Genomic DNA, 12965 nt, shown 5'->3' with positions numbered 1-12965 from the left:
AAAGCAAGAGTTTATGTTCCTTGTAAGAACCCCAAGATCCAAAACATACAGTTAAGTTTTTCACAGACAAATTTCATGTTGTTACATGACAACCTTTATAAAGAAAAATAGCAACGTGAAACAAAGGTTAAGCTCACTTCTGCTTGTTTTAGCCCTGCTGAAAGAATTTGAATAATATAAACAGATGGAATAATAGCCATGCTTTTTGTTTAATATTCCTATAGTAATGGCAGTCTCTGAATCTAATACCCTGGTTGTGCATGTTGGTTATTGTGCGCTTCAGAAACTGTTCTTGAGGTTCACATGCTAGGTCTCTCTGTTTTCTTTCAATTCAATAATTTATGTAATTCCAAAATACTTCTTTTATTCTTTTGAAGTGTATTGTAATTCTGACAATTATACCTCTAAGTGACTCAGTCATTAATCATAATTTGTATCCTATATAGCATAATAGTGAACAAAGTCATGCATGCTTCCACTGTAACCCCATCAAATGCAAAAGGCTCAGTTGTATTATTGACTATTTATTACAATGGCTTTTGGGAGAAAACATATTTTTAAAATACTATTGACTATCACTACAGTAGCTTATGGAATAATGGTTTATTTTAGAAGATTTCAATTCTTTCATTGCTGTCATTTTGAAGTTCTTATCAGGCAAGTTTGCAGGATAGGACAATAAAGTCATAAATGGTTACAGTTTCTGACAGTGAATTTGATATAGTGCATTCATATTTACTGCTAATAAGGAATAGGAAAAAAAAAGAAATAAACTTTACTTAAAACATGAACAAATTCTTTTTTTCTTAGAAATATGGATGCTGATTCCCTGATGTACCAGTTCCCTTACCTTCAATCGTAATGTTATATTAGTATTAAGTTTTGTGTCAGATTTCCCAGCTGTTAGGAAATGTTGTGAAAAACGTGTATCAGTGTGGGTGAGGTATTGGGAAGAAATGGCTTTTGCTATTACATTCCCTTAGCAGCAGGTGGGTGTAATTTACACCCCAAACAGACAGAAAGGTAGAATTGTAGCAGCCTAGCTTAAGGAAGAACTGCCTTTCCTTTGGAGAAACTTTTGTATCCTGATGGAAAGTTTTGATCAAAGACCATAGTCCTTTCCTCCAAAATAAAATAAAATACCATTTATCTGATGAGTGCTGCAGTTTCATTGTGTTTCACTTTGCTTTCAGCAAATTTACCAGTAAGATATGTATAAAGTTCATTGGAAATACATCTACTATGACTTCTGTCAGTTGTACATATCCTGCTGTTCCTGGGTTTGGCGAGTGGGAGTGTGTATTTCAAGTGGCAGAAGATGCAGGCAGAGGCTGTAAGGACAAGGAGGGAAAGGAAGGCTTTGCTTCCACTAGAAGAGACCAGAGGAGCTGAGGTCATTCAGCATTAAGTTAGTTGGTTGAAAATTGACACGGCTGTGTTCTAAAAGCGCGCTACGGAACTGGAGGAGAAGAGACAACGGGCATGAAGCTGGCAGGGGGTTCAGGAGGAGCTTTCTAGGAAGAGCCCTAAGGGATTTACGGAGGAATTTCATAAATGTACACTTGAGATGGTCTGCTGTCATTTACAGCAGGGGTGGGAAGTCACTCCCAGTGCTGTATTCTGGGCTCAACCTCTTACTCCACCCCTAAGAAGTCTGGCAGCTATTTTCTTTTCTCTATCAGAGGGACAGTTTGAGGTTTGAGGGCATAGCCCACACTCTTATCTTGCTTCATGTCTTGAGTCACTCACACTTGGTGTAAGAAAAACTGTGAGATGCTCAGCCCCGCCACAGGAGGACTGGAAAGTGCATGAAAATACAAATTCCTCTTCTGGCCTCTTTCTTTTCTTTTCACACCCTCCTTCCACAGTAGCAGACACAAGGGGCAAGGAAGGGTGTGTTGGCTTCAGGCTACCAGAGTAAGCTTCAGGTGCCAGTCTTACAGGTGCAGACCAGTCTATCCTGAGAGGCTACATGGGACTGCTAACTATCCTTCACTAGCCAAAATATCTATGCAAATCTAGGTTAGATGCCCCCCAGCTATGCTGCAACTGCAGTATTGGCATTCCCACAGTCAAAAATAATAGTAACAGCAATAAAGTGGTCAGGAAGTATTACCTAAATGTTCATGTGATAAATCCTGAAACTACTTGTGTATATTTAGATGCATCCTGTTTGCCCAGAGTAGGCTGATCATAGTGCATAATGTTGTAATCACATGCAGATTATTTGAAGTTGTTTTTTAATTTACAGAGTTAATGTAGTGTGAAATCATTAAGTCTGACCTCCAAACCAAGTCACTTCTCTTTGGTTTGGGGCATTTCCCCATGCTCCCCCATACCTTCTCTTTCCCACTCCTAGTTGTTGGATAGTTAAGATTTTGGAGGTTAGTTCATTTTTTGAGTGACCCAGCTGCACTGTGTTAATGTATTCAAAATGCCAAATTTTTCTTTTAACTTTTTGTATTTTTTTTTTTAAGAAATAAGGATAATGAAACATTACAGATTTGCAAGAAAAACAATTTGACGGTGTTTATACCAAATACGTTACCAGGATTTCCTTGTACTCTTTCAGAAAATAATTTTAATACCTCTCAATTAAATCTCATATTTAAGCAGCAGGGTGTTTTGGCAGAAGCCCGCTACAATGTACTAATGAACTCTTCTAATACACTAAATTATTTTCAATGAATGACAGTACATTTAGCTTTTTAATGACAGTACATTTAACTTCTGAACAACTTTGATCAAGTCCAATTTTGTCAGACTGCCTGCTGTGTTAAACTCTTTATTCCCAAACCCTGCTCAGTTATTCAGAAAAATTGTTAATCAGAAACATTAAATTATTTTCTATCTTAGAAGCACAAAGTGTGCTGGAAAGTACGTAGCCAATTCGTCACTTTTCTTTTACCTGCCCTCAGTACTGAGTCTGGATGAGTCTTCATATTTGACAACATTTCATGTAAAAATGACTGGAGAGCTTTGGGTTTTTAATTGGAAGATCTCTGTTTTGCAATGTGTTATCATTCTAAAGAACACCTACGTTTTTCGCCAATTATATAAGCTGTCACAGTCACAAAACTTGAGCTAAAACTTCGTTCGTTTTTTCAGTTCCTGGTTGGATTCTATACATGTGTTGTGTAAAGTCAAAACATGAGACAAATTATTCCTGCTTCCTTTTGTACTGTGAAGCCACATCATTTGTTGAGGCTGATGGAACTAATTTAAAGTATTCCTTTTCTCTTTTGGATCAGAGTACAACAGAGAAAATGAAGACTCCAACAGAGCTTTTCTTTTCAAAGGGAATATGCATTTCTGTTCTCTCCGGCTACCTGGTCTCCCATAGGAATTTGATATGTAATGCCCAAGATGTGCCATAGATACTTTGTTTCTTTGCAACACATTTTATTTATACACCTTTTACTTAATACACAGTTGTCCAAACTGTATGCACTTACATATGCTGTACAGCCTCGGGTTTTGCCTAGGAACCAGTTATCATCAATTTCGGGTTAGGAAGTGCTGAGAACCAAGAGCCCCACTTATGAGGTCTTTGTGAAGCTATGACAACAATAACTAAGGAAAAGGTTATTATTATTTTAAACTACAGATTTTTCTTCTAATCTGTCTTCCAAGAGCTATCTTCAGATATCTCTTTTAAATACTTTTAACCACTCCTACAGCATATAGTTCCGTCTGAAATCTCTGTTGGTCATGAGCAGAGTTCTTCAAATTATCATAACATCTATTTATGATATTTACCTTCTATCATGTGCCTTCTCTCTAACAGGTGTTTAGATATGCATGAAAAATATGGGGAAAGAATTATGTTTAGCTGACTGCTGTTCTCAGTAAGGAATACATAAAACTGAAGTAAGACAAACAATCTTCGCACAAAATCAGCAAGAATCCCCATTTCTTTGCAAAAAAAACCCTGATGTTTATTTATCTAATGCTTTAAATTTTCTAAAACATTTCAAACTTCATTGCTGATTATATCATGTATTGTATGTGATTATCTCTATCAGGAAAAGATATATTCTCATTTAACAATGATTTTAATACTGTTTGAAGATAGGGATGATAAGCATCTTACTACGACAGACTGTCTTCTTTCATTGTTTCTAAATTTTGTAGAGAAATAGGTTTACAACTGATTAAAGTGTGATGACATGACAAAACCCCCCAGATAACATTCAGTAGAGGATAGGCTCTTCAGTCTTAACTGTGGTTTTTTGTTTGGCATTGATACAAACTCTCCCAGTAGCTTTAGCTCTGAGCTTCCTACTGCATATTCACTGTGGTGGAAACCACACCTTTCGAAAGCACAATATGTATGTGGAAATCACATTAGAAAGCCACACCACATCAACAGTTGGCTTCAGTGAGCCTTCCTGTCTCTCCGAGTAAAATTTCTGCTTTTAGCTCATCCCAACTGTTGACTGACATTACAGGAGAAAACTGAAGCTTTTGCAATAAACTCACCTCTACAAAATCCTCCAAAAAAGTGCCACCAATTTCTTGCATTTCTTTGGATTTACATCCTCTAAAAATAATTAAATGTAGTGCCATTAAAACAAGAACAATTGAGTAGTCAAAAAGACAGCCGTGGGGTGATAAATTTAGCTTAAGCAGGAATAATTTCATTTTTATGAATTGGAAAATCTGAAAGGTATGTAAGGCCAGCCAGCTCCTGCATCGTGAAAGCTGCCTCTGTATGAGATTATAATTGCACGGAATAAAGACAGAAGTTTTATAAACGCCATGCAAGTGTTCGGATCTGGACCGAGTCTTGCCTTAGGCTTTGAACAGCATCACTGTGAAAAAACGTGCTGAGCTTTAACCTCTTACCATGCGTACAGCCAGCTCCTGGTGGCTGCCCCAGCACGTGCCGTTGTGTCTGCAGATGGCCTTCCTGCCTTCTCTGGACTTGCTCTCTCTAGGTATACTAACCTATTGCTCAGGAACCCCCAGAGATCCCTTTCTAGGGGTAGGGAAGACCATATGGTAAGACATACGGTCCCTGTGAGGCCTCCTTATGTCCTGGTTGTGCAAGTTGCTGGAGCGTGAGACTGAAGTCCAAGTGTCATAGATATCTCTGTGTCACAGCAACACCATCCTGTCAAGTGTTGCTCTGCATATGAGAGGAGACATGGAAAACAAACCAAACCCCAAACTCCCTCCTATCATCTGCCTTAAAAAAAGGAAGCCATTTAAAAATTTTATGTTCTATGAAGAAACAAATATTGGAGGTCTTTCGTTTTAAAGCTTCAAGGTGGAGTTTTCATGAGTGAAAGGAAAGAGTGATTTAGTTTCCCTGAAAGTCCTTGGGAGATGGGACCCCTCGACTGTAGGAAGCCCCGATGCTGATACCTCCCACTGAATTTGTGTGAAGACAGCAACTTAATTCAGAAAACTAAAAAGTACAGCTATGCTGGAGTATAAACTCTGTCAAAAGGGGAACTCAGAAAAGATACCAAAGACATACGGCATACAGCATGCACAGAGCTCCTCTTATTCCTGCCATTCACACTTCAGCATTCATATATTTTAAACTGTTATGTTTTAAACAGTCCTGAAGACCTTGTTCCTGCTTGGTTCTCTTCTGTGTTTCCCCCGGCTGGCTCCGCAGGGCTGCCCTGTGTCTGGCTGGTTCTCCACTACCTGTCCCACCAGCCACACATAGGAAGGAGTGAGAGGCAGCATCAGCACCCAGCAGTACAGGGAATATTCTTGCCCTGCATTTATTTAACCCATCGCGCATACCAGGCTATAATTTGACCCCTAAATAGAGTGAGTGAAATGGTTGGTTTGTTTTAAATGAGCAGCTAGGAGTCATGGGGAACCGTACCTATCGATTCAGCATGTTAAATCTTAGGCATTATACAGACACAAATTATGGATGAGTTAACTTCAATAGTGGTTAAAATAATGAATGGATTTTTTTATGATCCAGAGTTGTAGTCCACTGCTTCAGCTCTATGGAGCTGTTACGTTGTTGGGTTTTTTTTAAGATCGGGTTTTCCTTCTCAATATGTCCCTAAAGAAAAGTAGTTCTGAAAGTGCTGAGTTTATTCAAGGTTGCCAGCATTTCAGCTTGACAGTTTCAGTGGGGCATATAAATCTCTAAACAGCAAAGGAGTAAATGGAAATCTTGGGTTAGTTTAGTTCTTGGATTGGCACAATTTCCTTTTTCTAAAATTCTGTAGATGAAAAGAAATTTTAAAACACTTTAAAAATACCTGCTGTTTTGGTTATGCTGCTATTCCTTGTTTAAATCGAATGCATAGGAGCCTGGTTTGCCATCTCTGACAGTGCCCTATGCTTCTTGGAAAGAATCCCATGCAGAAAGACTGTTACTCATAAAATTTATGTTCTCTAAGCTCTGGACGTTATTTGTAAGGTTTTTTTATTGTTAGCCTAATTCTAAATAGTTTTGCTACAGTGCTTTATTGCCTAAGCTACAAGTGAAAATTATAAGCACACACATATTTTTATTTTTATTTTTATTTTTACATGTTGTGTGCTAATACACTGCTTTAAACCTTAATTCAGTGTAAGAATGTTCTTTCAGCATTTGCAATAGAAGTTTGACTTTAAAAAATCTACAAATGTAATAAAAAGATAAACCATAAATGAAGGTGTTCTTAATGTTTCCTGTGCTGTGGGAGATGGGAGGTAACACTTAATATATCATAAATCATCTGTCTAAGCTGTTGGTTTATTTTCTTTACATAGGTGAAGATGTCAAACCGTTTACTCCTGAGCAAACCAAGGAAATTGTGATGTCTCTACAGCAACCTGCAGTATTCTGTAACATGGTTGACGACTGGCCAGCCCTGCACTGGAATGCAAAGTACCTTTCTGCAATGTTGGATGGAAAGATAGTCCAGTTTAGGCTAGGGCTGAAGACAGTGGATTTAGGTGAGACTGAGGTGGACAGGCATTACATGTCACAACTCTCTTTTTTAGGTTCTTCAATCATCTGCCTCTCTGTTGTCACTGTTTACTCTCTAATGTATTGCTTTTAGCCGCAGGCTTTGTTTTTAGAACATGGGATTTTGGGCAATAGTGGAACTCTCTTTTCTCTTTCTTGCATGTTTATTCTCAGTAGGAAGCCTGGTGGGTAACACGTGTAAGAATCAAGTGTCTCAGTTCTCTTTCCTTGCTTTGTAGCATGTGTGTTTGGTCCTGGTCTTATACATGATTCAGTTGTTCACATGAGCTGAGCTTCCATATCCACAAACCTGAGTGCATTAAAGCATTAGCCAATTAACCAGTCTATCTTGGGGTATTTTTATCTGTAAAATGGTGATAATTCTCACTTTCCTCCAGAGGTTTTGTAAGGCTGTGGTGGTTGTCAGTAATTTAAGGTCTTGTGATGAAAGATGCTGTAGTATAAAGCATTAAGAAAATCACTCAACACCAGAAAAATAATTTCAATCTAACCCTCCAAATTCACTCAGACATCTAGGAACACACCACGGGATAAAGACAATTTTTGCATTCAATTTTAAATACTACAACTTCATTTTTGTCTGTACCACACAGTGTAAGTCATAGTCAATCCATGGACAGAGAGAGTTTCATACCAGGGAGGGAAGACACAGGAAATGTGCTCCAGGGTGGCGATCTGCTAGCCATTTTAAGAGGTTCTGCATTGCTTTATTCATGCCCTGTACATCCTTCACCCTCCTAACCACATACCAAAATACATTTTGCTGCGCACTTTCTCCCTTTTGCCTAAAGTATCTTATCTCCCTTCAGTCTCTTTTTTTCACTAGGCCAGACAAACCCAGTTCTTATAAAGTGTTCAGTATAAGTCATGGTTTTTTACACCCCACGTAGCTATTCTTTCTGTACTCTTCCAGCCTTCTTAGGTTGGACTACCTCTTTCTTGGAATGTAGGGTCCGCACAAAGACTCCAGATGAGGGTCTGCCAGTTCCTATGTAAGTGGTAGCATTACATCACATGATCTAACTTAACAACACTGTCAAATTTGCTTTCTTCACAGCGTCATGACCAAATTATTTCATGTTCAATTAGTGCAAGAGCAGTGATGAAAGCGAAAGAAGTGTTAGAGGGAAAACGCTTGGCATTTTAGGATTTCAGAGCATGTTACCAGCATGGATTAATGATTCCTGTGCCATTTCTGGGAAAACAGATGTTACATACTCACTTTCTACAGATGGGATAACTGAGGTGTAAAATTAATATGTTGATACACGTCTTCACAGCCATAGTTCAGTGAGGTATCAGCCAGTTCTTGCACTACATGTAAAAGGCATCCCATTGCCAATAGGGAAGACATTGTATGTATGTGACATTTCCTTGATAACTTGTTAATACATCTCAGTTTTAATACACAAGGGTTACCAGGTAAAATGATAGTTTTGATGCTACTCTCCATTAATTAGTAGGTGCTTTTTGAGAGCCAAATGGGTATGCCAGCTGGGAAAGTTTCTGATGAGACTGATGGAGTGTTATGTAGGAAAGTGATGGACTGATGCTACCAACCAAGTAGACAAGAGTCATCACATAACTATAGTCACTAGGAATATAGAGTGGATTTAAACTGAAATTTGTATCTTGAAGTTACACCTATCTGTATCTTGTTTTTTCCTAAAGGCATCAACCCCTAGGCAGCAATCATTTTGTCTCCAGGATCCTCCATTATGTGTGAATATGAGCTAGAAATGTCTTCAGGAAGATGGGTCGAACCTTCAGGGGTTGTATTATAACTGAATAAGACCTATGATGCTATAAAAGATTTGCATTGTAAGGATATATTAGTGAAGCCATTAGCCAAGCCATCTCAGAGTCTGAAATAATGTAATACATTTCATGTACCACTGTCATTTGGAAGATGGTTGATCTCACTCTTGTATGCTTAACATTGTTTTTCCACAAGGGCCTCTCTTTGTTATCACTGTTCGTGGTAGCTTTCCAAGATGAAACAGAGGCAGTGATGTGGTTAGAGAAAGCAACAGGAGAATACAAGTAAAAATGCATTGATCTCTCTAAATATTCCTCCCATGTTTACAATAGATTAATTGCCTTAAGACTAGATGGGACCACTCCTGCCACTGAGCTGGAAACATGTACAAGAAAGAAACTTTCTGCTTGTAGGTATATTTTAGTGTCACTCTGAAATGGCTGTTTCAGAGTTTCTGAGATTATTTAAGCCATGACGTTTGTCTGGAAGATTCAAAACTATTTGAGACCTCTTACTATGACGACTTTTTTATCTTTCTTTAGTGCCACATCTGCAGCCTGGATGGGGATTCCCAAACTGAAGGTTCTGTAATATAAAGAAGTGAGAACTGTAAATAGGGCAACTTGGTGGGAGTTGCTTGGATGTTGTATTTGCTTTTCTTGTTAAAGAGCTTCCTGAGGCATATGGATGTGGAAGGCACACACACTTGAAACAGAAAACATAGCAGCTAGCAGTATTATTTGTGTGAATTATTTTTACCTACCTAAGTTTGTGTGTGTGATAGTATTCTGTCTGATTACACAAGTTAAACAGTATGTGGCTGTAAGAGGGGAAAAAATACAATCGGGGGATTAAGCATTGACAGAGATAAGATACCTCCAGAGAGAGTACCAGCATTCATTACAAGAACAATGAAGGTGCTATTAATCAGGAAATCCCTACCCATCTAGTTCCAGCCATGCTAGAAGATTTATTTTTCTGAGGTGGGATAAAGGGTGGGCAGCAACTACAGAAGTTGTGTTTCTGGCAGAGAAAATGCAGCATTATAGCACATCTATCTGATGGCCACCTGGAGCACACCAGCAATTACAAAGGGAGAAGAAAGCTTACACAAAACTGACTTCCATATGCAGATGTTTCTTAACTTTGACCATTTTCTCTGGTTGTGTAGTAAAATGAATAAACAATGAGTTTACTGTCAAGAAGCTGGAGAGAACAAGAGGTTGTCATGCTGATCAGTTACGAGTCACAAGATCTCTGGAGGAAATTCCTCTTAGAGATGCTGGGTAGAGCTGATGCTGTCAGATATGCAGTTGGATAGAAAAGGGCTGCAACCTGGACATGTGCCCAAGAGGTTTTGCCACTAAGGGCAGCAAAAGAATTGAAGCCTCTGAGGTTTGATATAGAGAGGGACTGCAAAGGTGGCTATAGACTTAGCAGCTGAACAGGAGGCTGAAAATACAATATAAATACCAAACACTGAATAAATGTCACATAAAGCTGAGCTTTGGAGTTGGATGTGGATGGCCGGTTCTGTGGTTTGTGAGCGTGCCTGTGCTGTTATAGTATTAAGTGGCTATTCCTTTCTTGGATTACTCATTTAAATAATTTTAATTCCCCAGCAGCTCTAAATGAACATTTGGTTTTCTTTTAAATTTAAAGAAGTGGATGAGACATTTCACTTGCATTCTTACTGGAGCTTTAAGGTATTTTCTAAGGCTATTATCTTTTTTTCCTACACTTCCCTTAGTATACATTGCAAACACTGTCCTTCTGAGTAGAACAGAATTTGGCATCTGTCGGGACCAGGCCTTAACTGAGGAGGGAAGCTGTTTCCTCCAAAAAGCACTTCTTTCCTCTCTCCCTCCTGCTGGCTTCAGTCTGTGGCATTAGGTGGGGGAGAGGAGGTCTGTCATGCCTTCAGATACCATGTCACCAGACAGCACTGTTAACTTACTTTAGACTTGCATGGTTTAATCTACAATTTATCAATTATAAAACCCTGTTGGCTTTTAGTCATGAAGTATTAGCAAACTGGTTAATAATGTTCTTGCTTTTAGCTGCCCAGTGCTAACATTTTCACCCTAGTTGCAGTCTATAAATCTAAGCAATCTGTCTAGATTGCCAAAACACATTTTTTATTATTTTTTTTTCCATAAGCACCCACACTTTGGTACCGAACAAGTTCTAAATTAAACCAAGAACCCTGCTCTGAGGAGACGGTATCCTAGAAGGTAGTCTTGTCATTCATAGTTGGTTTTTTTTAAAGGAAGCTTGGAGTGAAATACACTGTGAGGTAGAAAGAGCATGTTTCTTGCCTTTAAAACACTTGCTCCCAAGTTATCTTGGAAAATGGGCAGTGTCCTAAGCACTCTTTGTTCTCATCAAAATAATGCACATATTGAGCCACCTGTGTCTTATCTAATTTTTCCATCAGACCATCAGTAAAATGATGTGCATTGTGTTAATGACTGGGTATCAGGAGAGGGCATTGGAGTGCAACACAGACAGGAATCAGGTATAGGGGTTTTGGTTATTGCAGGTGATGTATATGTTTTGTATCCAGTTCTTAGGTAGGGAGCCCTTCTACTGCACAGACCCAGGTTGTGGATTGCTGAATAGTGGGGCTTATCTGACATTTTTAGTTAATGAATTTGATCATGAGGGGAAGGAAAACCACTACCTAGGCTTCTACAATGGAAAATGGCAAAATGATAGTGATAAAGGTTTGTAAAAGCTCTGCTCCCGCCCAAAGGGAGTAAGAACAAATGTGTGAGACTCTATGGGAATTGCTGTGATAACAGAACAGGAGTGGTAAAGGACGAAGAGCTGCTGCTACACACCAGCGAAAGGATCCCATTTCTGAGCAGCTCCGTGCAAGTTACACAAGGTTAAATTGCAGCTCTGTCATTGTCAGTCATGCAGGCTGCAGTCGTTTTTCCCCAGTAGTAGTTATAGTAATATCTTTTTTTTTTTGACATTGGACAAGTCTCTTTGAAGTTGGCACAATTAGTGTCTGTGGGAAATGAAGATCTCTGATAAACCACAATTAAAGTATGCTGTGATGAGGGTTATCTTGCAGGCCTTCCAGGTGACCTGACCTTGAGCTGAAAGGCTGTATCAGTCAGCCTGACCAAAGCACAACGGGAGCAAAACACCGCTGGTAAATACCTTTTATGCCTGCCAAGGAACATCGCAATATGCTTTTGTCGGTCTCAAATGAAAAATAAGGACACACAGCATTTCAGATGGATCATTGGCATGCAGGTGGCTCCATAATTCCCTTTCTACGCATTACCGTGCCGATTTGGTTATTGCTTTAGGGCAGGGGAAAGGTGAACGTGTCCATCTTCATAAATCCACAGAGGCAAAGCAAAGGGTACACAAACACTTGTGTGCATATTTGCAGTTCACACTTAAGAAGGGAGATGAGGCAAAGGACAGGCTCTCAGTTTAGAGAACTCAGGCTTATTATTGAGTTACTGTGCTGAAGGATGCCTCGCACGTGAAGAACAGTAACTGTTGGTGTGCTTTTACTTCAGAAAGTTGAAGGTAACAGCCATTTACTTAAACCTTAATGAAAAAACAATTGTCTCAAATTTTGATCATGAGTTAGGTGATGAGAACCATTTAATTGACTAGAGTCAAGCCACCTAGTCCCACTTTGTATCTTGTGTTGCATTTAACCAGAGCTGAGAAGGAAACTACTGGTTCTGTGTTCAGTGCTCACATAATATTTGGCTTTTCTTTTGTTTCTCTAGTTCCTCAATTTGAAACCAGGTGTAACTACGTGAAGGCAACACTTGAAGAGTTTTTGGCTTGGAGTTGTGGGCAGCCTTCTTCTCTCTCTGGACCATTCAGTTGTTACGAGTACTCCAAATACTGGGCTTATGCTGACTACAAATACATCGCCAGGATATTTGAACACAAGCCAGAATTTTTCCAGGTAAAGCATTAATATTATTTCTTCCTAATTTAACCATTGCAGATTATCTAGTGTAACTTCTGAAACCTCTGCTGCTACCCTCTGTCTGCTCCTTTGGCCATTTATTTTAAAATTTTGAAATAAAAACTATTGGTCCTCAGGCTAACGGGGAACTAGTACCAAATGACAGCCATCTAAAATTCTGGGTCTCCTTGTATGCTTAGAAACAACACCACAAGTGACAGAAACAACTACCAGATTGGCAGCACTTCCTTTCCCATTTAGCCCAGCATCGCTCTGTGACTGGGCAGGCTTGGGGAGCACCA

At 39.1% G+C, this 12965-nt stretch overlaps 1 protein-coding gene across 3 annotated transcripts in view; it reads left to right on the top strand.

Moving 5' to 3' along the window:
- HSPBAP1 (HSPB1 associated protein 1) overlaps positions 1-12965 on the top strand; it is a gene marked incomplete at its 5' end in the record, with an annotated part of 38119 nt that overhangs the window by 6101 nt on the left and 19053 nt on the right. For 2 of the 3 annotated variants that reach the window (XM_080399770.1, XM_080399769.1), the window contains 2 exons: positions 6736-6921; positions 12476-12660. In XM_080399770.1, the coding sequence (XP_080255896.1) occupies positions 6736-6921; positions 12476-12660 (371 nt within the window). The remainder of the gene's footprint in view (positions 1-6735; positions 6922-12475; positions 12661-12965) is intronic. The other variant, XM_080399771.1, reaches the window with a different exon arrangement.

This window comes from Falco punctatus (genome assembly GCF_963210335.1).
Source record: "Falco punctatus genome assembly, chromosome: 8".
Taxonomy (NCBI): Eukaryota; Metazoa; Chordata; class Aves; order Falconiformes; family Falconidae; genus Falco; species Falco punctatus.
This window is presented reverse-complemented; position numbering and strand designations above follow the sequence as displayed.